Genomic DNA, 27896 nt, shown 5'->3' with positions numbered 1-27896 from the left:
ATTAGACGGTATAAGGATACCCGCTGTTTTGTCATGCCAATTAGGATGACCATACATGTTTGAAGGGGTCACTGATGAAAGTATTCACCGGTTATCCAGAACAGGTCCATTGCCTTTTCTCTATCACTCTGCAAACCCGCATTTAGCGGATGAAGTCCCATTTGCTGGTGAGTGTCCTTAGGGGCCAATAAGGCCTGTGTTACCTCCAGAGAGGTGGTCAGAAGCCACACATCCTTTCTCCACTACTATGCAAACATGCCTGTCAGCGTCTCACTGGTGGGGGGATGAGGACCCTTGCTTCCTGAGGGCCTCGGGACTAAAGTGAACTTCTTCCCCTAACCAGGAGTGTGCTTGGAGGTGCATTTTCAGAGTGGTTGAGAAAGGGGGCATGGTCTCTCAGCAATCCAGCTGTGTGGGTGTCACTGGAGGTAACAGGAGGGCTAGTTTACCCCTAAGGACGATCAAGAGTCAAGGGGACTTCAACCACCAACTAGTAGAGCACCAAGAGGTGCTTTTGCAGAGTGTTGAAAAAGGGGGCGTGGTCATTTAAAACCTGTCAGCAAACCCACTGCATGGACTTGAGGTAACGGGAGGGATAGTTGTCCCCCAAGAACCCTCAATAGCAAAGGGCACCTCGACTCCTGTACTAGTAGTGTGCCAATAGGCGTGTTCTCACAATTGTGGAGAAAGGGGGTGTGGCCTACTACCAGGTATCACAAATCCTCTGTCTGGGACTTACTGTGGGTAACAGGAGGGGTAGTTGGCCCCCAAGGAAGTACTACCCTTCCTGTTACCTCCAGCAACACCCACACATCGGGATTGGTAAGAGGTCTACAGAGACCACGTTCCCTTTCTTCACCACTCTGCAAACACAGCTCAGGGTCCACTTCTTGTTAGGCCATGAAGTCCATTTTACTGCTGAGGGACCTTGGGGGCCAAGACGCCCTCCTGGTACCTCCTATAAGTCTTACACGGTGGGATTCCTGAAAGCTAGTCGGAGGCCCAGCCCCCTCTCTCCACCACTCTGCAAGCACGACTACTAATTACAAAACCATAGAAATTCACTGAAAAACCCTAAGGTTACAGGGATGTTACAGTTAGGAATTAGCATTTCAAAAACCTTACAAATTCACTGAAAAAAAACAAAAGTTACATGACTGTTATAGTTAGGAATTAGCATTAAAAAATCTTAGAACCCTTTTAAAAACACTCACAGTCACTGTATGATGTCATCACTGATATTATCAGTGATGTCATTTGAGGTGTCATCAGTGATGTCGCTGACCATGTCACGATTGATGTGATATGTGAGATCATAAGCAGTACATTGCGGTGGCAAGAATTATAGTTAACTCAGCTAACTATAACGGCTGAATTTTTCTGCTTTTGTACGAGTGAAATCTGATCCTAACTATAATATCCCTGTAACCTTTGGTTGGTTCAGTGAAATATATATATGTGTGTGTGTGTGTGTGTATGTGTGTGTGCATATATGTATGTATGCATATTTATGTGTGGTGTATATATATGATATATGTGTGTGTGTGTGCATATGTATGTGTATATACATATACACACACACTCACACTAACATACACACATATATACATATATAGACATATATATGTGCATATATACATACACACATATATATATATACATACACATATATATATGTATATATATTACCTACTGGCGGTCGCCAGTAGGTAGTTATAGTTAGGACCATGTTTCCATAGGAAATCCGCAACATTCTATTTTGAATAACTTTGGCGCCGGTCGACGAATCCTCGCGAATTTTTCAAAATAGGTGGGGCGCTACGCTCCGCTCCTACCCTGAAAGTCTCGGGGGGATTCGTCAAGCGGGGGCTGAGATAAAAGGGGGGTCCCAAAACGCGTTTTTCCCATGCATTTTTCCATAGGACCTTTAGACAGGGCTACAGCCCGAACGGCTGAACAGAATTACTAGAAATTTGGCAGAGAGGTAGTCCTCAGGTCAAGGAAGTGCCTTTTGTAGGTTTGGTGTAAATCTGTTCAGTAGATTCTGAGAAAATAGCCTTTAAATCAATATATATATCTGAGCCAGCTTACGGTGCGCTTACGGTACGCTTACCGTACGCGTACGGTGGCGTGCGCGAGCGCAATTATGATTGGCTCTTAGATCTTAGTAAACATTCGAATCGGCCGAAACCAGGAAGCGGCGGCCGCCATTTTCTCTCTCGCACTGAGAGTGATGATTAACAAACAAAGCACAAAAACATGTAAAGGGGCTGTTTTGACAGCTCCCACACACATAGCCATGTAGAGGGAGTCCCCAAAGATCCCCCAAGGCCAAAAACGGAATTTTTATTTTTTCGCTAATTTCGCCGATTACGCTTACCGTACGCGTACGGTAAAAAAATATATATAAAAAAAAATTATCCACAATAACCCCACCCCGTGTGCAATTGGTGACCGAAGGTCACCAATTGTGCACGGCTTATAACAGCTGTGAAAAACGAAAATAATAAAAAAAAAATATTAAAAAAAAAATTATCCACACTCTCTCCACCCCGTGTGCAAATGGTGCCCGAAGGGCACCATTTGTGCATGGCTTATAACTACTGCAAAAAATTAAAATATTACCTTTCAAAACGAAGTGCATCATATGTCCTCCATGTGCGCACGGTGCGCGAAGCGCATCGTGCGTACATGGCCCATCTAGCGTAACGTGGGCACGCGGTGCGCGTAGCGCACCGCGTGCCCAGCGTGCGTGCACGGCACTAACTGCGTAAAGTGGGCGCGCGGTGCGCGAAGCGCACCGCGTGCTCACTGTGCGCACACGGTGCGCAAAGCGCACCGTGCGCGCACGGAATGAACTGCGTTAAGTGGGCGCGCACGCCACGAATGGCGTAAAGTAACTTAGCATTTAAAAAACCGTACAAATTCACTGAAAAAACCATAGGTTTCACACACGTTATAGTTAGGAATTAGCATTTAAAAAACCTTGCAAATTCACTGAAAAAACCATAGGTTTCACACATGTTATAGTTAGCGGAAATTTTAGTGATAAAAAACCAATGAAATTCCCCCGTTATAGTTAGTGCAGGGAACTATAACTCACGCGACCGCAATCTTCTGCTGATGACATATGTGTCTTTATGAAAAAAAAATATTTGTAATATATGTATAGCTAAAAATGTATGGAAGAAGACATGGGTAAATAAGTGTCTAAATACAGTATTAGCATCAGCAGAGGATTGCGGTCGCGTGAGTTATAGTTCCCTGCACTAACTATAACGGGGGAATTTCATTGGTTTTTTATCACTAAAATTTCCGCTAACTATAACGTGTGAAACCTATGGTTTTTTCAGTGAATTTGCAAGGTTTTTTAAATGCTAATTCCTAACTATAACGTGTGTGAAACCTATGGTTTTTTCAGTGAATATATATATATATGTGTGTGTGTATGTATACACTCATATATATATAAATACATACACACACACTAGGGCTGAATTTGTTATGTGAACCCACTGTTGGTTTGGCCGAAAGATGGGTGTTCAAATGCCAAAGATACCTAATTGTAATGAAGATGCTTGTGGCAAGTAAGTAGAAAAGTGGGTAGTTTATTTAGATGCAAGGAGCCCACGTCCATGACTGCTCACTGGCAGGAGATCACCAACTGACCACTGATCAGTTGAGAGAGACTCCTTATAGATGCAGGCCTGAACGTGGAACTATCCATAAACAAATACAGAATTAAAAGAATACAAATGTATGCATGCACATGTATTTGCAAGAAATAACAAAGCATGTAACAATACATGAAATAAAGCATGTAAGAGAGAGAATATAACAAGCAACATTACCATGACAACATCAAATGCAAGTGTAAGCATCATTTTCCCCTTTTCGAGGAAAAACAACAAAAAAAAAGTAAGTAATTGCAAAGAAAGCAATTAGTACATATAGAAATATCTAAATCGGGATGGAAGATGTACATTACGAAGTGGCCTGCTCTGAACCACATCCCTTTCCAGAGAGTAAGTATGCTCCTTGCCACCCTCCTCAGCAGAGGTTTAAGAACCATCATCAGCTTCTCTTAGGCGTTCCACAACATCCATCATTGAAGAACCAGGAGAGACATTATCATTGTCCATCCACCAAGAACTATACAGGGAGCTAGATAGAACCTGATGCACGGGTTTAAGCAAAATGTCAGCTTGTCCTTATGCAATATTCACCAGATGCCTCTTGCTCCACCATCACTTGCCCTCAATTAAAACAGCATCTTTGGATACTCTGACAATTTTGATAGGAGATATAAATTTAGGTTCCTCTTTCCGCACTTTATATGGTTTCCTTATATGTACCCAATCATTTACATTAAACATGGGCTCCTTTACTTTCCTCTTATTGTCAAAGATTTGCTTAGCGCATTTATGACAGGCTTGAACTGAACTTGACACTTCATTATACATTATTTCCACAAACACAATTGAAGACTTGGGTCTTAACCAGTCACGACACAAATTTGACCTGGGATTACGTTTATTCAATTGTTTAAAATGGAGACACACCAGTGGTGCTGTGAGGTGTGACATACCTTTTGCCTCAAGAATTTCTCCACCTCTAGACCATTAGCTTAGCAATGGCAGTCTGTATGCCTTCTTTCAAAAAACTGTTAACCCTCTCCACTAGGCCATTAGAGGTAGGATAATACAAGGCCACACATCGATGGGTTATATGATTGACATCAATTAATTGTTTTATAACACTGGACGTAAAATGTGTACCATTGTCAGTAACTAGATCAGAAGGAACACCTTCTACTTGAAATATTCTCTTGAGAAATGTAACCACAAAAGATGTAGTGGGAAAGTAAGTAAAGTCAAAATACACCCATTTTGAGTAATAATCAATCAGGACCAGAAGGTATCTTTGTTCTGATGGCAACATATCAAAGGGTCTGGCTAAATCTAAGGCAATTTTATCTGAGGGACTCTCAGGTAATGCAGTAACATGTAATAGTGATTCAAAGGTTTTCCAATGTTTGTCAGAATGTAGGCAAATGCTACAGCAATCAACCAACCTCACTACCTGAAAATCCATAGAAAGTCACAAATAGAATTGCATAAGATTCGTTTATGTGGCACTTACCCCCAAGTGACCCTCATAAGCAAACCAAATCAAAGTGTCAAGAATGGTAACAGGGGGAATGCAAAAATCATTATGTATAGGCAAACCATTAACAATTGACAATGGATATTAGTATATGGTTTGATATCAGCATCCAAGTTTCACTACTCTGGCCAACCTTTGTTAACGTACCCAAGAGTTTTTTGAAGCACCAAATCAAAAGTCAGTGCTTTGAACCACTGTGTTTTTATTATCACTCCTTTGTCATTCGACAGATCATCCGCTAGAGCAACTTCACATTCAGCATCCATTTCGCTCTTCATGACAGAGTCAGTCGGTAATAGTGATCTTGAAATGTAATCGGCTCTCTTATTTTCCCACCAGGAATATACTTCACAGTGAATTAAAATTCCTGAAGGCGTGCCAGATGTCTCACTGGCCTTGATGAAGCTTTGCCTGTGCCACTGCTCTTCAGCATGTACATCAAAGGCTTGTGGTCCATGAAAATTTCAATTGCAGTTCCCCATAGAAACATTTTGAACTTCTCCACTGCCCAACAGCACACAAAGCTTTCACGCTCAATAGTGGGGAAGTGAGTTTCAGGCTGACGAAGGCAAAGAGAAGTAAATGCCACTGTATTCTCCCTACTGCCGACCCATTGTGACACTTACCATCATAATCAAAGGGTGCAAGGGCAGGCACAGAAGTAATCACACCTTTTATTTTGGAAAAAGACCCATCACCCACCTAGTCCCATATGAAATTTGCCTCCTTCTTGAGCAATGTACGTAAAGGTTGTACAATAAATGCATACCCCTCAATAAACCTCAAATAATATCCACTTGTCTCCAAAAATGAGCAAAGCAAATCTTTATCCTTAGGCAGGGATTCTTCCTGAATGGCTTGAACCAAAGAAAACTTAGGTATGATGCCCCAACCAAAATATGATGCCCTGAATAATCCAATCACTGCACCAAATATTTGAAGTTGTCAGACCTAGGAGTAACGTTACTTTCTTGAAACTATTCAACACCTGGTCTAAAATGGAGTTATGTTCTTCTACCAATTCCACAAAAATTAATACATCATCCTGAAAAGCCTTAGCCCCAGCCACCTCACATAAGATAATGTTCATAAATCTTTGAAATATACAGGCAGCTGAGGCCAGCACAAAAGGAAGGAGTAAACATTTAAATGCCCCAAATGGGTTGCCAAATGTAGTTAGTTCTTGAGACTCTTCGGATAGGGGAATCTGATGGTATGCAGAGCGTAAATCAATTAATTTAAGGTACATAGCCTTACCTATATTAGCTAGCATGTCCTGGATCTTAGAGAGAGAGTGGCAATCAACCACAATGTTTTAGTTTAAAGTGCAAAGGTCCTAATTTCCCCAGACCTCTTCTGCATGATAACAATTGGACTTAACCAACTCATCAGATGCAGTGGACACAATAACTTTCTCTGAAGTTAATTTCGGAAATAGTTTCTTGAGATCCTCCCTTACATTCATAGGAATTGGTCTTACTTTCAGCACAATTGCAGCCTCATCAACTTTGAGTATAATCTTGTGGTTAAAATTCATAATGGAACATATCTTATTGCTGAATACTTCAGGAAATCTCATGACAACTTTGGTGCTATCCATTGCAACCTCATTTATAAATCTAATTTCACTGGTAACTTGAGAAGCTTTCAGAACCACATCAGACAAATGTGTACAATTGGTGTTGATCAATGAATGAAATGCAGTTTCTAAAAAATCACTCTCAGAGCACATTTTTGTTTGTAAATTGGTAATGAATGAATCAATTGCTACAATGGGAGTTTCTGCCCCACGTATCAACATAAGGCCTAAGCTGGCTAGGTTCCTCCAACCCACCAAATTTCTGCCTTTGACAGCAACATTAATTTTTGTGGTGGTTTCCCTCCCAAGGCACATCAACGAGTCATAGAAGAAACACCATAAATTGATATCCTGCTCACGAAATGCTTTGGGAGAAATATTTGCTTGCTATAGAATGAAGCTCTCACTCCAATGATGGAGAACACACACATCAGATAGTATGGTGATTGGGGCACCTGAATCAGCCATCATGCCAATACTAAAGTTCCCAATGGACACCTCACACCAGGGTCCTTTAACCTTGCCTGAAGAAGTAGACATAGCAGACACATTATCTTGAAAGTCATCTTGTATATTAAGAATGACTTCAGAAAGGTCAGAGACACTTTCATCCACAGACAGATCAAAATTACTGATGTTAAAAAATGGTTACCCCCTATGCAAACAGTCCGAAAGTGTCATAGCTTTTTACATTTGACGCATTGTTTGCATAATGCCGGACAATTGGTGTTATTGCCCATATGAGTATTGGAGCCACAAGTACAGCAAAAACCCTCATTCCTTTTTTGTACACTTCTATCAAACATATTTCTAGTAGACATGACAATGGCCATGGTATACTCTGAACAAGAATACACATTAGCCTGTGAAGCAGAAGGATGTTCAACAGCCATAAGTTTGCTTGAAACCATGGACCATTCAATAGTTTTAGCTAAATCAATGACTTCAAGTAAAGAAGGATCCCTGCAGCTCAACTAAACTTTCCACCATTTTCTTTGAGCAGCAAGCAAAAACAAATTGATCCTTTATATAAGTGTCTAAGGATGTACCAAAATTGCATGTAGAACCACCCAACATCTGTAATTCAGAAATAAATTCCTCCACAGACTCATCCATAAGTTGGTTTCATTTAAAGAAATGTAACCTCTCAAGGAGAACATTTGGTTGCCTCACAAATTTGGTTTGTAAACGAGACACTACTTCTAAATATTCATTATAATCTACACCCTCATTACTGGGTGCTATAACTATAGGCAAATTGTCAAACATATGCTGCCCTTCAAGTCCAAGGTGAATAAATAGCAGACCCACTTTTATCTCAGGTTCAAACTTAATGGCCCAAAGAAATGTTAGGCACAAAATAAACACATGGAAATGTTTTCACCTCAATCACTTGGTTTTCAGACTAACATACCTGACTTTCAGATCTACCTCAAATGCATCAACTTCAGCCAGACCAGATCAATACAAACACATGTAATATAGACCAATGCTGAAGAAGAATGAAAAACAAAGGCTCATCTACATAATAGTGAATTGAATGCATGTGTCCAATCAGTGCACCCATGAAAATACAATTCATCATAGGATAATCAGGAAATTAGCCAATCACTTTCCATTGACTTGGAAACAGGGCAATCGCTGTAATGGCTCTGTGTATTGACCAAGCGGGGTCTCTGTAGATGCCCGCAACGCAATGGCTCAGTCAGCTCGGAAGCGAGCCAATCGCTGCAATGGCCCTGTGTGTTGACCTAGAAAGGTCTCTATAGACTCATAAAGCTGACACACCCTCTTCTCTGCGCTTCCTCCTCCAGCTGTCACAACACCCTCTTCAACGCCGGTGCTCCATGTTCCAGCAGAACAGAGATCGAGACAACAATAAGCAAAAAGGCAAGCAAACTCTCAATGCGGCATTGATGCGTGCAAAATGCACCGGATATCCGCTGTTAGACCTGCCATCTTTGGCGTGTTTTCCCCTGTATTTTTTGCTTCTGACCTCCTGTTTTTGACTGTGTGCTGCATTTTGTTTTTGCGGGTTTTAGAACTCTGGGCACTTTACCACTGCTGATCAGTGCTAAAGTGAAAGTACTCACTGTGTAAATTGTGATTGTGATTAATTTTCCATGATTGTCAGATCTGATTTACTGGTACGTCCCTAGTAAAGGGCACAGTGTGTTTCCAGGACCTCTAATCAAAATGCTACTAGTGGGCTTGCGGTATTAATTGTGACACCCAAATGAGTAGCCTGCAACCATTTCTCAGACCTGCCGCTGCAGTGTCTGTGTAGGCAGTTTTGCACTGCCATGTCGACTTAACAAGGCACCCGCTTGCCAAGCCCAAACCTTCCCTTTTACTGTATGTGAGGAACCTCTAAGGTAGGCCCACAATAGCCCCATGGGCAGGGTGCAGTTTATGTAAAAGGTAGGACATGTATTGGTGTGCTTTACATGTCCTGATAGCAAAATACTACTTATTTCATTTTTCACTATTGCAAGGACTATCTCTCCCATTGGTTAGCATTGGAGCTGCCATGTAACCTCTTACAAGTGTAAATTCAAGTTGGGAAGGATAGAGATTTGTAGTTTGTCATTCCTAAATACACAATTTAAAAATACATATTTTAGTTAAGTTGGTTTTCTAAATTTCATGTTTCAAAATAGCACTTTTAGAAAGTGGTAATTTACTTGCTTTACCATTTTGTGCCTCTGCCTGGCTGTGGAATCCACATCTGGTTTAGACTGGCTGTTTGTGCATTCGCACTAGACAGTCAGACAAAGGGAGTCGAGGTGTGCCCTGCATATTCTCATGGCCCATCACCAGGCTGATGGGTCTTACTGAGCTAGAGTGGTGGGAGGGGTTGTCACTGACTCCTGAATAGGGCTGTGCCTGTCCTCACACAAAGCTGTCTCCACCCACCTGTAGTGTGTCTGGAGCCAGATCAGGGAAAGGCAGGGTCTTGCGCACTACAGGAAGTTTCTTTTAAGTTTGCCCACTTCAAAGGTAGAAACTGGTATAAGTACTGGAGCTGTAACACCATAACTTCAGAACACTTCTGGACCAAGAGGAGATTCTACCAAGAAGAGTTGGAGAAGTTGTAAATGGGGAACTGTTACTTTGCTTGTTGTTGTGTTCTGTTGGCCAACTGCTTGTTGCTTCTGTCTTGGGCAGTGAAATCATTGGACTTTGCTTTCTGTATCTTGCTTGCCAAGGTTCTCCAAGGGCTTGTGTGTGCTTGCCTCCTGTTAAGATGTCTCAGGGTCATCAAAGGCTTCACCAGCAGCCTCTGAACTACTCTGCCGGGAGTGCTGACCTACCAAGTGGCTCCAATTCCAGTTCTGGGCCCTTGGAGGTTGTTTTGCTGCAAAAGGACTGAAGAAAATCCACGCATCAACCTTTAGCACCTGCTTTTTCTCACACTGCACCGTTGTGCAACTGAAAAACAAGTGCATTGCAATAATGCGGCCTAAGAATCGATGCAGTGCCTGCCATGTAGCTGAAATGATCACCGCAGCCTCAGTCCCAAGCACCACATCTGAGACACTCGCTCCGACTTTGACGCCGGCCCTGCTGTGCGGCGAAAAAATCAATGCATCACCTGCTTGTGGCTTGAAAATCGACGCAGCGCCTGTTTTGCCGCCACTGCATCGACCTAGCCAACCTGGATTTTCGAGCCATTGCACCAGTGCACTAAGTTTTTCAACATAGCCCAGCAGTAAGGCCGCGTGTCCAGAAATCGACGCATCACCTCCTCTGGCAGAAAGGAATCAACGCATCACCTCCTCTGGGCATAAGGAATGGATGCATTGCTTTGTTTTTCCAGTGCTTCATCTCCCCTACTTCATATGGACTGAACTATGTGAACCTTTTAAAAGTGATATCTTTACTTCTGTATGCCGGATTTGTGTTATTTTGGTCTTCTTTTATTCAGATAAATATTGGTTATTTTTCTAAACTGCTGTGGTGCCCTTTTGTAGTGTTTTCACTCTGTTACTGTGTGTTTATATTCAAATGCTTTACACATTGCCTCTGAGATAAGCCTGACTGCTCATGCCCAGCTACCAAGGGGGTGAGCAGGGGTTATCTTAGCTGTGTAATTCCCTTACCCTGACTACAATAAGGGTCCCTACTTGGACAGGGTTTAAACCACTGCCAACTAAATTCCCCATTTCTAACATCTGCTCAAAAAGAGCTGTGCCAACCACAAAAGCTGCCCACACTGTAAGGACAGTTTCACAAGCCGCGAGAAATGCACAGTTCATAGGAAGCATTTCCCGAAAATGAACTCAGACGAGAAAACAAGTACAATTTCATGAAATACAACCTTGGGATCCTAAAAAATATCTGTGCTGCTTCTGGACACCACAATGTAATGAAGACACATGTCGCAAGTTGCCAAGAACCCATGTCAATGACTGCTCACTGGCAGGATATCTCCAACTGACCGCTGAACAGTTGAGAGAGAATCCTATAGCGGCAGACCCGAAAGTAGAACTATCTATAAATAAGTCCAGAATGAAAATAATACAAAGTCATGCACGGACATGAAATTCCAACAAATATTAAAGCACATGAGAGTATGAATGTAACAGGCAACATAGAATGACAACATCAAAGTACATGTTACTATGACAACATTGAGGGGCAGTTTACAAGTCTGGTGGTTTGAGAACTGCCAGACTCTTACGGGCGAGGCTTGACAGTCATATCCCTCTCTGTGTGCGTGCACATCAGCTTCTGCACTGCATGGATTTTTAAGTCCATGCCATGCAGGAACCTTGTTGTGCGGTACCATTGCGGTGCCTTTTTAAAGGCACTGCCACCTCTGAAAGAGGCACCGCCACGGGACCGCCATGCCTCTTGCCTGCCAGATCACTTCTGAGTCGTAATCTAGTGGGTGGGCGGCGGCGAGACTCAGCAGTGAGGGGGTGCGGCGGAGGCACATCGCCTGCTTCTGCACCGCTGAAACCCGTAATCTTGCCCTAATTTTCTTTCCACCTTCTGCCTCGTTCTTCCACCACTCTACACTTCTTATCTCTTTATATCACTCATGCAGGTTCTTTTTGCATCTGTGTTTTCTACATATGTCACTGTTCGTTTCCTTTTTTCTGCTTCCTCCTTATGCTGTTTTTGCCTTTCTTTATTTTGCCCTGGGTCAAGTATAATGATGTTGATCACGTATAAGTCAGACAGCGCATGCCACAATCAACTACCTGCACAAATTAAACACTGCTTATGATGTGAGCCAAAAACGGTACCCACTTTGATCTATACTGCCGTCTTGTTCCTGTAGCTGTGTCTTATTGGTATTGTGCTTTAGCCCACTTTTAATATGAACTTTGCAAATCGATGATCTACAGTAAGCACTGGAGTCACACTTCTCAAGCATCAGGTAAGGAAGATTTGACTGTATTCTTTTCAACAGTTGCTTAGTTTATTTTCCACTCAGTCACAATTCCAAAGCGATTACAGCCCTAAATACAAATAACTTTTATTACTCAGTACCGTTACCATATGTGACCTCATTTGTACGGCATAGCATAGCTAAAAGATCCTAAGAAATAGATGTGTTTTGTTTGACTGAATCCTAATTACCTAAAAAAATCACGCGATTGATCGATTATTTCGTCGCAACTGAAAATGTATCCTTCTGATCCAACAAATAAGCCTAAGGGCAGAGTAGCAATTATTAGCCACACCCACATTCTCAACCACAGCAGTAAATTTTCTCACAGATCCTAGTTGTGCCTGTTTCCCGTTTCCATATTAAGTTGGTAACTTATCTTCAAATTTTTATCTGAGTACTGACTCGCATTTTTACAGTCAAATTCTTCCATTTGGTGGAAGATATTGACACGGTGTTTTATGTTAGAAGATTGATATGCTGGTAGGAGATTTATATTTGTGGCTAGAAGAACACCCTCTAAAGACCACCTAAACCCAAACAAATGCCTTGGAGTGTTTAACCTCCATTTATTAAATTCTGATGTAAACCACTCTGGTGGCCAGTTATTGGATCCTGTATGCTCCACTTTTAATTCCTTTGTGGTTGACAACCAGCCCTTCTAATATGGACCATTCACTACACAATTACTTTGTCTGTCCCCTGCGTGCTTCTCAAGCAACAAACACTGGAATCTCTGGTTCTCCTTCAATTTAGTACACTGAGTCTCGAAGCACATCAGCTTGGAAGGCAGTGGAGAAGATTCTATGATGCTGTTTAAAGATCGTTATTTAAAACATTCTCAAACATGCAAGGATCAGATCAGAGCTGCCAAGAAAGCCCATTTTCCTGACTACAAAAATAACCTAATTTGGTGAAAACGCCTAGTGAATCATCAACCGTTGCAGCCCTCTCAAGTTTCTCTGACAAATATGATTGCATAAAATACATTGAGTATTGTTCAGTCTACCTTCTATGAGGGAAAAACTTTAAAAAAGCATACTGACATTGAAACTGAGAGCATCCCCCAGCCAGCCGTTTTTTAGGCAGGCATTGGTCTAAATACACAGACTGCGTCTTGATCATTTAACCTTATTTAATGAGAGGTCCTTTTTGACGCCCTAAACAGCAGGCCTCTTTTTAGCTCTTCTAAAGATTTCTGCCCTGCTAGATGAATGAAATCTCTGGCTTTTGCTTTACCTAATGACCTCCCTGCAAAATTTGACAGCTCTCTAACCTTTGTATTGTGCTTATCCAAAAGGACGTCTGCTATTATTAAACCCCTCCTCCTTCTGATAATACATCCCCAGAATATGAGAGAGGGAGGAAGACGCTGCCATTTGAAACTGTCCTAGCCTCTGCTGTCCAATTGCCCAATCATTGAAAAGTATTGTGAATTTGCAACCTAGCTTGCTTGTGCTGCTCGTTGGAACTTTAGTCGCTGGTTAGGATTGGTGTTGTGTTTTTCTGAGATGGGCAAAGCTTTGTTCTGGTGGACATGACATGTCCTGATTCTTAGTGCTTCCTATGTGCAGTGCACAGTGTCTCTTGCCGAATTCGATGTTGGAAAGCTGGTGCAGCACACACAAGCGGAAAAAACATCTATGTGATATTGTAGAGGTATAAATGATTCAAGATCACTAGCAAGAAGCAGTTTAGTTAAACGTTTTAGAAACCACAGATGTGAATATGGGTTCATAAAATGAGAAGTAACTCAGTGCCCGGAACGGGACGTGTGTTAACGTCGCACGCGATGTAACGGGGACGCTCTGCTCGAGACCTGCCTGTTGCCCTGATTACCTACCTGCCGTGAGGGGAACGGCTAGTTCAGCGGGGATACTTCTTTGTTCTTTTTTCTTCGCCCTGCTTGTGGACGCTTCCGCCACCGCCGTGAGGGGAACGGCACACCGGAACTCCATTTCCCGGCATTCCTGGCGAGCGGCGCTTGCGGTGACGACACCTGGCAGCGCCGGACCACTACTTAGGACGCCAGGTGTCACCGCAGCGCGGGACGCTCTGCTCGAGACCTGCCTGTTGCCTTGATTACCTACCTGCCGTGAGGGGAACGGCTAGTTCAGCGGGGATACTTCTTTGTTCTTTTTTCTTCGCCCTGCTTGCGGACGCTTCCGTTACCGCCGTGAGGGGAACGGCACACCGGAACTCCATTTCCCGGCATTCCTGGCGAGCGGCGCTTGCGGTGACGACACCTGGCAGCGCCGGACCACTACTTAGGCCGCCAGGTGTCACCGCAGCGCGGGACGCTCTGCTCGAGACCTGCCTATTGCCCTGATTACCTACCTGCCGTGAGGGGAACGGCTAGTTCAGCGGGGATACTTCTTTGTTCTTTTTTCTTCGCCCTGCTTGCAGACGCTTCCGCCACCGCCGTGAGGGGAACGGCACACCGGAACTCCATTTCCCGGCATTCCTGGCGAGCGGCGCTTGCGGTAACGACACCTGGCAGCGCCGGACCACTACTTAGGCCGCCAGGTGTCACCGCAGCGCGGGACGCTCTGCTCGAGACCTGCCTGTTGCCCTGATTACCTACCTGCCGTGAGGGGAACGGCTAGTTCAGCGGGGATACTTCTTTGTTCTTTTTTCTTCGCCCTGCTTGCGGACGCTTCCGCCACCGCCGTGAGGGGAACGGCACACTGGAACTCCAGCTCCCGGCATTCCTGGCGAGCGGCGCTTGCGGTGACGACACCTGGCAGCGCCGGACCACTACTTAGGCCGCCAGGTGTCACCGCAGCGCGGGACGCTCTGCTCGAGACCTGCCTGTTGCCCTGATTACCTACCTGCCGTGAGGGGAACGGCTAGTTCAGCGGGGATACTTCTTTGTTCTTTTTTCTTCGCCCTGCTTGCGGACGCTTCCGCCACCGCCGTGAGGGGAACGGCACACCGGAACTCCATTTCCCGGCATTCCTGGCGAGCGGCGCTTGCGGTGACGACACCTGGCAGCGCCGGACCACTACTTAGGCCGCCAGGTGTCACCGCAGCGCGGGACACGCGCGGGCGGCGCCCGGGCGAAGCCCGGGCCAAGGGCGGGCCCGTCCTTGCCCGTCACTGCCTGGACCTGACTGGACTGGGCCACCCCCCTAATATTTCTACGTGTGCATCTTCAGGAAAGGTAGATTTGTACATTGAGTTGGCTCTGGTGACACGAGTAGTGTGTACTGCACATGTTTATTGAGGCTAGTGATCCTTTTGCCTGGTTATTTGAAAAGCAGTACTGTGACTCAACATTTGGATTACCGTTATACCATATTGCCAATACTGTCTTGGGATTGTATTTTTTGAAAGAGGTGTACAGTGCATGATGGCAGGCAAGGGGAAGCGTTTGGGAGGAGGTGGGTCTGTGTCTGGCACCTTGGACCATTTTATTACCAGAGCTGTTTCGGTTTTGGAACATGAACTAGCAATTACTGAGCGCCGGTTATCCGCCGAGCTAACTCAAGCTAGGCGCTCGTCATTAGGAATACTTGCCTTAGCAAAATCCCCTAAGGACTCAGTATTGCAGGTCGTGGGAGATGTTGTGCACCAGCGGGATATAGTGGACAGTACCATCACATCATCCGACCGAATTGATACAAATGATGCCCCGAGAGAGGTTCCCCCCGTAGTTACTAGTGCTTCGATTCACTCTCAACCCGTCTCTACTCACCCACAGACAAGAGCCCATAAAAAGGGTGTTAATAGCACAGCTTTTAAGAGGAAGAGAGATGGGCTGACTCAGGGTGGGAGACAGGCTAAGCACTCTAACATTACGATTTGCCAACCATTGGAGACTGGCGTGGTTCAGCTTGCCGATAATTCTCCATTGGATGAGACTTCTAATAGGCACTTGGACCAGCCCCAACATAGTGATTTGATGCCCCAGATCGAACAAGCAGTCCGTTCCCTATTATTGCCACTTCTGGAAAGGGTAAAGGTGGTCTCTGACAAAGTGGATCGATTAGAGCAAACTATTTTTTGCTCATTAAAAAATGTTATTAAATTAGCCACCAAGGATAGTGTTAATCCTATTAAGGTGAACCCTATCCTTTCTGCTCCGTCACTTTCTCCTCCCATCACTGATATACCTCCTATAGCTAATTCTGGGGTAATCCCCCCTAGAACTTCGACAACAGACATCACCAGCATTCAAGGTGGTAGTCATGACAGGGTTGGTTTAAGGGATTTATCTGGAATTAAATCTGCTAGCAGGAGTTCACATAAAGGTTTAAATACAGACCCTGGGGACAGAACAACTAAATCCTCTAATATTTGTATCCACCTACCCCCTGATTCTATTCCTTATGTTGTTGTTTTGTCCGGTGTTCCGGAATTGAAAATTGACACAGAGGAATCTTATCAACAACTCAAAAATAAAGTTATTTTTTGGCTTAATCAAAAGAGACCCATCCCGAACTTTTTGGACGGGAAGATTCTCTTTGCCAGAAGAGTTAGCTGGGTGGGCCCCAGACCAAAAAATGTCCAAGGGGATTGCATCATCATTAATTTTAAGGACAGTCGAGTGGTGCATTTTATTTGTGATCATCCACCTAGTTGGAATAGGTCGGAAATAAGGGTTCATGATTTAAGGTACTTTTATAATCCTTACCCTAACACCCCTGGAAGCCTTGGTCAAATCCAGGAAAGAAGTGGAATCAACCCAAATCTTGTTACATTCCCCACTGAGCGTACTGATAACATATACCATCTGGAAGCCTTAGCCTGACCGGGCTTGGAGGGGTCTTCTTCTAGCATGTCTCCCTCACTAAACAATTTGAGAGCTAGATCAGAGGGAAAGGGAGTAGTAGCTAGTGAGTCGCACGAGTTAATTAAAAAAAATACCTGCAAAATTCTAAGCTGGAATATTGCTGGCATTAGACTCAAAAGCCAGGACGAGCTATGGGTGGGTTATGTTGTGTCCCATGATATTATTGCATTGCAGGAAACCTGGGACACAGCAAATAACCTTTTTTTGGACGGTTATGTTCATTTTTATATTCCAGCCACACCTAGCTTGGCGGGGAGGGCAAAGGGGGGCCTTGCTTTGTTGGTTTCTTTGAACCTGAAAGGTTCTGCTAAACAGGTTGATTCTGGCTCCCAACATTGCTTAGCTGTAGAACTAGTGGTGGCAAATTTCCCTTCTTTGCTTTTGATTAATTTTTATAACTCCAAAGATAGTGTCAGCTTAAATCACCATCTAGAATCTTTGGGGGAGGTTCTGGATAAATACAGGGCGTCACATAATAGTTTTGAGGTCATCCTAATGGGTGATCTAAATATCCATCCTTGCAGCCTAGGTTGTATTTTGGATGATGAGGAGGGATCTTCCTATTCATCATCCACACATTTTGAACATACCAAACAAGGCGAGGCCTTGGAGAGCCTATTGGCTTCCTCTGACCTCTCTGAACCTGGTTGCTGCGCGGAAGGTCAGAGACTGTGTACTTTTAAAGGTCCTGACTCAGGTTCAGTCATCGATTACATTTTTGTTTCTTCTTTGATTTTTCCCTTGATTTTAAATTACAGGGTGGAGGACTCCGCATTTAGCGACCATAACCCCGTGATAGCCGAGGTCGCCTCGGAAGGGTTCTTGGTCTTTAAAGACTCTAGCATCTTGGGAACCAGAGCCCTGGTAGCAAAAGACCATGGCAGGAGGTTAAAATGGGCTCAGGTGTCCCCGATTTCTTTTCTTCAAGAAGTTTTGTCTAAGGTTGAACCAGAGATGGGTATATGCTTAGATCATGTTAATACCAACTCTAGTATAGTTGAGGCTTTTACCACCATTTGCCTACATATTAATGCGGCCCTCTTGGTTAAATCCAAGTTAGGCTGCTATACAGGCAAAAAATGGTTTGATACCAATTGTACCAAGGCTCATTCTGCCCTTCTGAAGGCAACAAAGGGTAAACCGAGAAACAGACCTCTGATTACATCTCTGAGGAAACAGTATAAATTGGCCATTAAAGCTCGTAAAAACGAGATTCAGGAAGAAGCCTGGAATAATTTATTGTCACCGGATACCTTGCGGGATAGTTCCAAATTTTGGGGAGTGATAAACCACCCTTTTTTTTCCGGTAGCGAGAATCAGGCCATGGATTGTAGTATTCCTGACGAGCAGTGGTTAGCCCATTTTGAAAAAATTTATAGTTCTGTCTCGCCTGGGAATTTAGAGGGGCTGTTACCCTTGAACCAGGTCGGACCAGTTTCGGCCTTCAAGGAGGAGGACGTAGAAAAAGCCATTCTAGAGACATCTAAGAGTAAGGCGCCAGGCCCTGACGGCGTTCCTGCAGACCTTTATAGGTCTGCCCCTAAATTGTGGGCTAAAATACTAACAAATGTCTTTAATGCCGCTAGATATAAGAATATCCCCGAGTCTTGGGCAATATCCACAATCATCCCAATTTTTAAAAAAGGCCAGAGGGATGACCCGGCCTGTTATAGGCCTATCTCCCTAAATGACTCTGCTGTTAACATCTTAGGCAGAGTCATTCTGGGTAGATTGAATACTTGGCTCGAGGGTAGCGGCATACTATCAGACGCCCAATATGGTTTTAGGGCTAATAGGAGCACGCAGGATCAATGTTTAAATCTCCACTTACTTATTTGCAAATATACTATTGCAAAGGAGGGGTCTCTGTATATGGCCTTCATGGACCTCTCCTCAGCTTTTGACCTGGTCAACAGGTCAAAATTGTGGAGTATTCTCCTGGACATCGGGGTTGATCCCCCTCTGGTTGGATTTTTGGCAGATCTCCATCGTGGCTTATCAGCCTCGGTGAGAGTTACCCAGGGGGGAAGGTGCACCAGCTGCTTTAAATCAGAGAGGGGCGTTAGGCAGGGGTGCATATTGGCACCTCTCCTTTTCACACTTTATATAAATGCCCTGGACTCAGCCGTGGCCAATGCAGTGGTGGATGTACCTCGTGTAGGAGACACCAAGATCCCAGTTCTCATATACTCGGATGACGCCGTGCTTTTGGCGCGTTCAGGGGTGGCTCTTGACAGACTATTGGCCTCTTTCGGCGACTTTATGACATCATTAGACCTGAAAATTAATACTCAAAAATCACAGGTCATGGTCACTGGCCAGGCCAGTAGGAAAAAGAAATCTAAATCCTTTTTTTGTTTAGGCCATGAGGTCAAAAGGGTCCCAATTTTTACTTATTTAGGGGTCATTTTTGACGAGAAAGGCACGTGGGGCCCGCAACATACACTTAAAGGCAATTCGATGGCAAGATCCGCCGCAGCTATACTAGGCTTTGCCAAACGGTTGGGAGCTCGCCCCCTGGAGGCCATTTTGAAAGTTTATAAAGCTAAATCTTTGGCAATAGCCACTTATGGCTCTGCCATATGGGGCTATACTAATAATGACACTATCCAGAGGGTGGAAAACAAGTTTTTAAGATCCTTGCTGTCCGTTCCTCAGTCCACACCCACTTTTACAATACACTCAGAATTGGGCTTGGGGTTTGTTGCCGACTTAATCAAAGTGGCACCTGTTATATGTTGGTTAAAAACTTGGCTTAACCAAGAAATTATTTTAACCCATCTAATACTTAAGGACTGCCTTGCCCTGGATAGAGCCCATACAATTCCATGGCTAGTATATGTTAAAAAGATGTTGGTCACAGTAGGTAGACCAGAGTTATTTAATTCCCCTGACTGCATTAATAAGAAGGACATCATGGGGATCAAGACCGCACTATTGACACGATTTATGGCCGAGAGGGAGGACATAGAATTAAAAAAGCCGATAGTGAGAAGGAACTATGAGTTAATTACCGTTCCTGGTCTCGAACCCTACCTGGCATTTGTAACCAGCCCACTTCACAGGTCTCTCCTAATCAAATTTCGTTTAAACTTGATACATTTTGTGCTAGGTTTTTATCCCACATGGGCTACCCCTGATAATGCTACCCCGTGTGATTGTGATAATTTTTCTTGCCAAGACACACTACATTTTATTATGTTTTGTGAACATTTTGCACAGATTAGGACAAAATACTTGTTACCTTTACTTAAAGGGGCTGGTTATGTTCAGGTTCGGCCAGCGCTTCTGTTTTTGCAACTCCTGCCCAATATTACTATTGCTTTTTATGTAGCAAATTTTTTAGTCGCAGCTGTTCGCATCAGTAAGAAGCGTGTCAGAGTGCGGCCTACTTTTAACATAATTGACGTGGTTATGACGGACGGTGGTCCTTAGTTATGGAGTATCCTATCTCTGTTAGTCTTTTAGATGGAAATCTTAACTTTATATCCTATTTATTCTTTTTAACTTAGAATTGAACCTATGAAATATGTTCTCTTCAAATTTTTAAATTCTGACAATGCTATTTATAATCAGATTTGTAATTGATGTATTCTTGCCCTGTATTTTATGCAATGTGACTATCTGTTTGTTTTGTCTCTTTTTATGATCTTTAATCGATCGAATAAATGTAATTGACTGACTGACTGACTGACGCATGCAACGTAACGGCATGCGTTGTAACAGCCACGATGTGATGGCTGTTCGCCCCTGGAACAGCAAGAACTAGACTCTGCAAAATTGTGAAATGACTGAGAAAAACTCAATAGAAATGCACCAACCTGTTTTAGTTGGCTGTAGACTTGATTAGGAGCGACTTCTGCATTGATTCAGCAAAGGCACACCCTTCTTAGCATACAGGAGAGTATACTGCCACTTAGAACTTCTTCAACTATTGAAAGACTTTTCACCGCAAAGCAGATCTTAATACTTGGTGCAATATCCAGACGTCAGTTACAACATGATTTGTTGCACTTTTTCTATCCTCCCATAGGTTGGCGGGTCTCATTTATAGTGTTATTTTTAATTTTTCATCAGTCTAATGTCTTCTCTATTTTTCACCCTCAATATTTTATAGATGACAAGTTCATACATTTTATTAGTTTATAATCGGCCTTAGTAGGTGCCTTAAGTTATTTACTGTAGTGGGACTGTTAATTCCTACTTCCTCTTGCGGTGGAATTAAGGACCATTTTTTCGAGTTTGGCAGAGAGACCTGATTTAGAGTCAGGCCAGACCTTCAGCATGTCCACAGTTGAGACTACTCTGTCTCACTGCCAACATACACCTTGACTGCCCAACAGAGTAATAGCGATCTGAGGTTTTTCCATTTGTCCATCTACCCTATTTTGAGTGTGCGGACAAATGGCAGATTTTCACTGTCCGTCACCGCCAGGTAAAGTGCAGTGGTAAGGACCAGTGACTCCCCATGTCATTAGAGAACACTACCTTGCGAGGGGGGGTCACAATTTCTTTGATTTTCAAAAGCAAAATCCTCCTTTCGAATCTTTTGGGGAAAATAACAGAAAAAGTTGAAAGTTTGACGTATGGCTCCGTTATGTTGACGAAGCTATCCATCAAACTTTCAATGTATTTACATGAACCGCTGTGACAGTGGTGCCTAGAAATGCAAGAGGTGTCCGTTTAGTCAGTGGAAATCTCTTAATTCGACGGGTGGAGCAATTGTAGGGCCTGATTTTGGAGGACAGAGTAAGTACCGTCTTCATGGCAGAGTACATTACTCCCACCATGGTGAGAGCACTCGTCATGGTGGCCCACATGACAATTGTTGCTTTTGCAGGACCTGCTTTCACGGAAGTTCCAGTAAATGTATTAAAAGTTTGATAGATGGCTCCTTCAACATGACGGAGCTGTATGTTAAACTTTCACATTTTTTATATTTTCAAAAACAAAATCCCAAATCGTGATTTTGTTCTTAAAATAAAGAAAAATCATCCAACTCACCACAAGATTTCTCACCCAGTAAAATGGGGGTTATTTTTTGACGTTTTTACTTCCTCTTACCTCCAGGTTATGCCTGGTAGTGGCGGACAGTAAAAACTTGCCATTTGTCTGCCCACTCAAAATAGGGTGGGCAGGCAAACCGCAACAGCCATTAATGTGATGGGCTGTCTACGGTGTATGTCTCGGCTGTCAACATACTGAAGGTCCTCCTGATTCTAAATGAGTCATTCGGGCCCTAAGTTTGGAAAAGAGGGTACTCTGTCACGCTTGAAATGGTGTACCCTCTCCTGCAAACTTTAAATTCGGCCCTAAGTCTTGACTCAGGTCCAATGCTGCCTAATTGTAAGCTGAGGATACTTCGAGAATAGTTATGTTTACTTCAAATGGTCGGAATATGGTTTGGTGGAAGCTAGGTTAAATTTGTTATGCCTCTGGTTACTTCGTTACCTCTTCTTTGCCAGTGACTTTTTCACACCTGCAATTGTGTCATAGAGAGTTTGCACTTGTTGGCAAAAGCTTGATTTAGAATTTGGTGAAAGGGTTACTCAGTCACAAGCATGATAATCATAATATTAATACCAGCATTTGTAAAGCGCGCAGCTACCTCAGGCAAGGTGTCCCGGCACTGGGGGCCGTCGGGAAGATTAAGCGAGTTATTGCCCAGAGTCACAGAGTGCTGGGCTAACCTGCCGCTGGGGATCAAACCGGGATCCTCCATGTTCCTGAGTCAGCTGCCCTGACCACTGCACCACACCTCTTCTGCCATCCGACTTAATCCAAGTACTATAGGATATAATGCACTTGTAATAAGGTGGATGGGAAATCCGTCACGTTTGTGATGAAATAACCCATCTTCCAAACTCTAAATAAGGCCCCAAAAACCCTCATCCTTTTTCGTTAGTTTGTCAGCTTAATGTCATATTCTATAAAAAAAAAGTAAACAACCACTGTAAACCTGTTATTGGAATAAAAACGGCAAAGAAAATCAAGATGGGTCCCTAATTGTAAATATATCCTCTCATCATTCACATTTTATGCTTCCAACACAGATGCTGTTCTGGAAAAGATCCATGAGAAAGGCTTCGTGATTGCAATGCAAAAGGAGATCACGCTGACTGAAGACCAAGCACGTTTATTTTACCATGAACACGAAGACAAAGAGTTCTTTTTGGACCTTATAACGTACATGACAAGGTGATTTTATAGTTGGAAATAGTCCTTTAGAAAAGAAAAGATTGATTACAACAGTTATTTTGTTTGCAAAAAGATCAGATAGGTTTCAACATTCTGTAACTTAAAAGGGAGTTTACCTCTTTTCGTACTAGGAATAATAATAAATCAATGTCTATTTTATTGTGACTTTAACAGTGTTTAAATATATTTTTGATGTAGTCGCATTAATGTATGGGGACAAACTTATATTAAACAAACAGTGGCAAAGCCATTAGGGCTCTCCGTTGATACTTAATCGTTTTGTCAATGGTTGTAGCCATGCTGTACATCATCCCAAATGGATTATAGCATGGTTAAATATAATTGAAAAAAAAGAATGTGGTATGACTCGCCACTTTATTTTGTAGGCACGCACATCACACAGCAGCTTTTGTTTGGTGGGGGATCTGAGGAGTTAGATCGACAAATTGAAAATAAAAGTTAATAGCATATGTTTTTTAAATGTGGGTCGAGAGAGAATCATGGAGGGCACGGGTGGGGAAAGCAAGCAGGGGAAACAGAAAAAATATAGACAGTGGCGCAACACAGGCCCCCGAATCTCCCCCAGTGCGGGGGGCCCAAGCAGCAGGGGGCCCCCTCAGCGCAGTACTCTGGCCTGAAAGCTCTGGATTAAATCTGGAGCGGGGGCCCCTCCATGTACCTTCCAGGGCCCCCGTCAAGTTTCGTTACACGTGTGAATATAGATGGCAGGGGTGGGGAGAAGTAACGTGCAAAAATAGATGAAATGTACATGTGGGAAGCAAGATGCAGTGTGGGGCTGGGGAGGAGAAGCAGTGGGCGAAAGAGCAAAGTGGAGCACACAGGGAGAAGGCCATATGCGAGAAAGCAATTGCACTGGTGAGGATAGTACAAGAGGGTGAGGGCAATATGGATGTGGGCGGAGAGAAGCACATGGACAACAGAGGAACACAGAGTACAGAGGGAGACAGCTCGAAAACACATGCACACTCAAGAAGTGCATAAAAACAAAATTTGTGCTTAAAAAGCAAGTGGTGGAAGCAGAGATGGCAGCCTCTCTTCCTCAATATCTAGATCCATAGATGCAACAGATGCTGGTCTACTCATGGCAGTAAGAATTGGCAGTTCTCAGGAAAAAATAACAGTCCAAGGAAAAAAATGCTTCCAAAAAAAAGCATGTGGTCGCGTTTGGTCTGCACTCACTAGTAGTGTACACCAATTAATGTATATGAGTCACAAATGCAGGTCTAAATCCTCACCACTGACCACCAATGTTAGAACTGGGGGTCTCTAGTTGGCAGAGGTAGGTACCTGTGACCAAATAGGGACCCTTGCTTCTAAGTCAGGGAAAGGGGATTACACTACTGGATAACCCCTGCTCACCCCCTTGGTAGCTTGGCACGAGCAGACAGGCTTATCTCAGAGGCAGTGTATTAAGCATTTGTGAACACATACAGTATTAAAGTGAAAACACTACAGATGGACACCACACAGGTTTTATAAAAATAAGTATTCTTTATATAGACTTAACACAAGACCACAAACGACAAAAATCCACAATAGTGTACTTAAAATTGGCTTAAAGATGGTAGAAGTTACTTAATTCAAGTTGATGATGAATGAGACAAAGTTCTCACAAAAGTACCTGGGTGCGTAACGCAAAACAAACAAAAGCTTCGCAGTGATGGAGATGCGTCGGTTCCTTGCTGCAGGGGAGATGATGCGACGTGCCTCAATGCTTGCGCAAAATAGGGGATGCGTCTTGATCCTTACCGGAGAGGAGGTGGTGCGTATACTCTCGTACTGCGGACCGGTTGCGATGCGGCAAGATGGTGCCTCGATGCGATGCGACAATCCGGTGCAATGTGATAAGATGGCGCCCTTGATGTGACAACGTGTAGACGATTCGTGCACGCCCGGTGGCCGGCGATTGTAACTTTGGAGCCACAACAGGCCCTGCGACACCCTTCTCCGGTGATGCGACGGCGAACTCTGCGGCGTCACGCTTCTATGGTGATGCGTCGGGTAACAGCTTTGATGAAGGCACGCTTCTCTGGTGATGCCGGGGTGACATCTGCGGCGGTGACACGCTTCTCTGATGCTGCGACGGCAACAGGTGCGACTGCAACACGCTTCTTCTCGTTGAGTCGCGCTCCCAGCAACACGCAGGCTTCTGCAGGCAGAATTCCCAGCAAGGAAATTCAGAGAGAGCTGGTGGTGAAGTCTTTTGTCCCTGAGACTTCAGAAGGAGGCAATCACAAGTTCAAGCCCTTGGAGAAATATTCTGCAAGATGGTGAAAGTTCTTTAAAAGTTCCTTATCCTCTGCTTGGCAATGAACGCACCACTGCATGCCAACCCAACAACACAGCACACTGGCAGGGGGGCAGTCCAACTCCTACAGCTTCCTTGGTTCTTCTCCTTGGCAGAGGTTTGTCTTGTTGTTCCAGAAGTAATCTAAAGTTCTGGAGTCTGGGTCCCCCTTTTTATACTCATATTCTCTTTGCTCTCTGAAAGCAGAGGGGCCTATGCCTAGTCCAAATCAGTTCAGGCCAGTCCTGGAGCACTTTGTTTACATGACTCCTTCTTTCCTTTGACAGTGTAGGCCAGGGACATCAGACGCACCACAGGAGGCAGAGCCAGCATTGTGGGGGAAAGGCACAGCCCTATTCAGACCAAGGTGCAACTCCTCCCCTCACTCTCCATGAAGCCTTTTGCTGACTCACCCTGTCTCCTGGAATCCCCCAGCCCCTGTCACTCAAACTCCAGACAAGGAGTACACAACCTAGCAGAGGCAGGCTTGGTTAGTTAGGCAAGAAAATACCTACTTTCTAAAAGTGGTATTTTCAAACACAGAATGTTAAAACCAACTTCACTAAAATATGTAATTTATCATTCTGAGTTCAGGCATTCAGGCATACTAAACTCGAATTTCTACCATGTTCCTTGGGTCAGTTAGGGTTATAAGATGCTATAATCAAACTGGCCATTCTAGCCTATGGGGACTGGTAGCCTTGCAATAGTGAAAACCGAAAATGGCTGTAATTCACTATTACGACATGCCACACACACCAGGGCATGTCATAACTTAAATTTACAATGCACCCTGCCCTTGGGCCTACCTTAGGGGGGTCTGATATGAAGAAAAGGCAAGGGTTAGGGACTGGTAAGTGGGTGCACTTACCCAGTCAGCATGGCAGTACTAGACTGCACACAGGCTCTGCAATGGCAGACCTGAGATACACTTTACAAGCTGCTTCTGTGGGTGGCACAACCAGTGCTGCAAGCCAACCAGCAGCATTTGATTTACAAGCCCTGGGCACACATGGTGCACTATACTAGGGTCTGACAAGCAAATCAAATAACCCAATCATGGAGTCACTAATCAATACATCAATTTAACATAGGGAGCACTTGCACTGTGGTGAATAGCAGTGGCACAATGCCCTAATCCAGCAAAACATATCAAAAACAGAGGAGGCAATCAGAAAAAAATGGGAGGTAGACTCACACAAATGGTACCAGGTCTAACATTTTTGTTGAGTGACGTTAATCCCACGGTCCAGGCCTGCTGTCTGACACCTCGCTGAGACCAGTTTTAAACAAGGTATATTCATTGGTGAATTACAAACCACAGGGACTGCATTCTATGGCATTACGAAGAGCTGAGTACCATGAGCATGCAGCGCTAGAGTCAATCCACAGATTAGTGAATCAGAACGCTCTGAACCTCAGCTTTGAAGTACTTTGCTCCCACAAGGGGTTTTAATTGATACGTGTTTTAGCTTATACGTGCATTCATACTTTTATTTTAAACCATTTGCTCTTCTCACCTATTGGCCACAGCAGTGCTTAGACGGTTGCGTTTCTCCCCGGTCCACCGCGGGTTTTCCCTTTTGTGTGGAGGGAGACTATGCGAAAGTGGAAGTGACCTTTGGCACTTCCAGCTGTAACTGAAATTGGGGTTAGCAGTCTAGTTGTGAGCCTCTCTATTTAAATAGATGCCTGGCGCGACGCGCAGCGGACATGCTAGAGTCAACTCACAGAGTGGTGAATCAGAATGCTCTGAACCGCAGCTTTGAAGTAATTTGCTCCCATAAGGGGTTTTAATTGTTACGTGTTTTAGCTTATACGTGCAAGAAATGCACATGCGCGGGCCTCCGCGCATGCGCATTTGTGACAAGAAGTTGTGAACGAGGAAGAGGGAGCCCGGAGACGCCGCGCTGCAGGTAAGTCTTTATATTTAATTTTTTTATCATACATGACATTATTTTAAAAGGAGGGCGGGCGGGAGGCGGGTGGCGGGCGGCAGGCAGCTCCGCTTCGCCCTGGCGTATGCGTAGCGCTGCCTGCTACGCCTACTTCGAAAACTGCGAAGCAGGCTGCGCTACGTACACTACGTGGGCAAAGCGGAGTACTACGCCCGGGGTTAATTTTAAACCATTTGCTCTTCTCACCTTTTAGCCACAGCAGTGCTTAGACGGTCGCGTTTCTACCGTGGGTTTTTCCGTTTGTGTGAAGGGAGACTATGCTAAAGTGGATGTCACCTTTGGCACTCCCGGCTGTAACTGAAATTGGGGTTAGCAGTCTAGTTGCAAGCCTCTCTATTTAAATAGATGCCTGGCGTGAAGTGCAGCGGGTGCGCCGCTGGCACTTCGAAGGCGCGCCTAAGGCAATCCCATCTGAGCCCGTCCGTGCCTGGACATCGCCATAAGCCAGGACCCCTTTCGGTTTGCGTTAGACTTAGGTAATCGATCAAGGG

At 44.2% G+C, this 27896-nt stretch overlaps 1 protein-coding gene across 1 annotated transcript in view; it reads left to right on the top strand.

Annotated features, from left to right (window-relative positions):
* Nucleotides 1-27896, top strand: part of NME8 (NME/NM23 family member 8) — a 1023835-nt gene that overhangs the window by 600065 nt on the left and 395874 nt on the right. Inside the window, exon 12 of the mRNA XM_085606381.1 lies at nucleotides 22995-23139. Coding sequence (XP_085462507.1) covers nucleotides 22995-23139 — 145 coding nt within the window. The remainder of the gene's footprint in view (nucleotides 1-22994; nucleotides 23140-27896) is intronic.

Source organism: Triturus cristatus, chromosome 5_2, assembly GCF_964204655.1.
Source record: "Triturus cristatus chromosome 5_2, aTriCri1.1, whole genome shotgun sequence".
Classification (NCBI taxonomy): Eukaryota; Metazoa; Chordata; class Amphibia; order Caudata; family Salamandridae; genus Triturus; species Triturus cristatus.
This window is presented reverse-complemented; position numbering and strand designations above follow the sequence as displayed.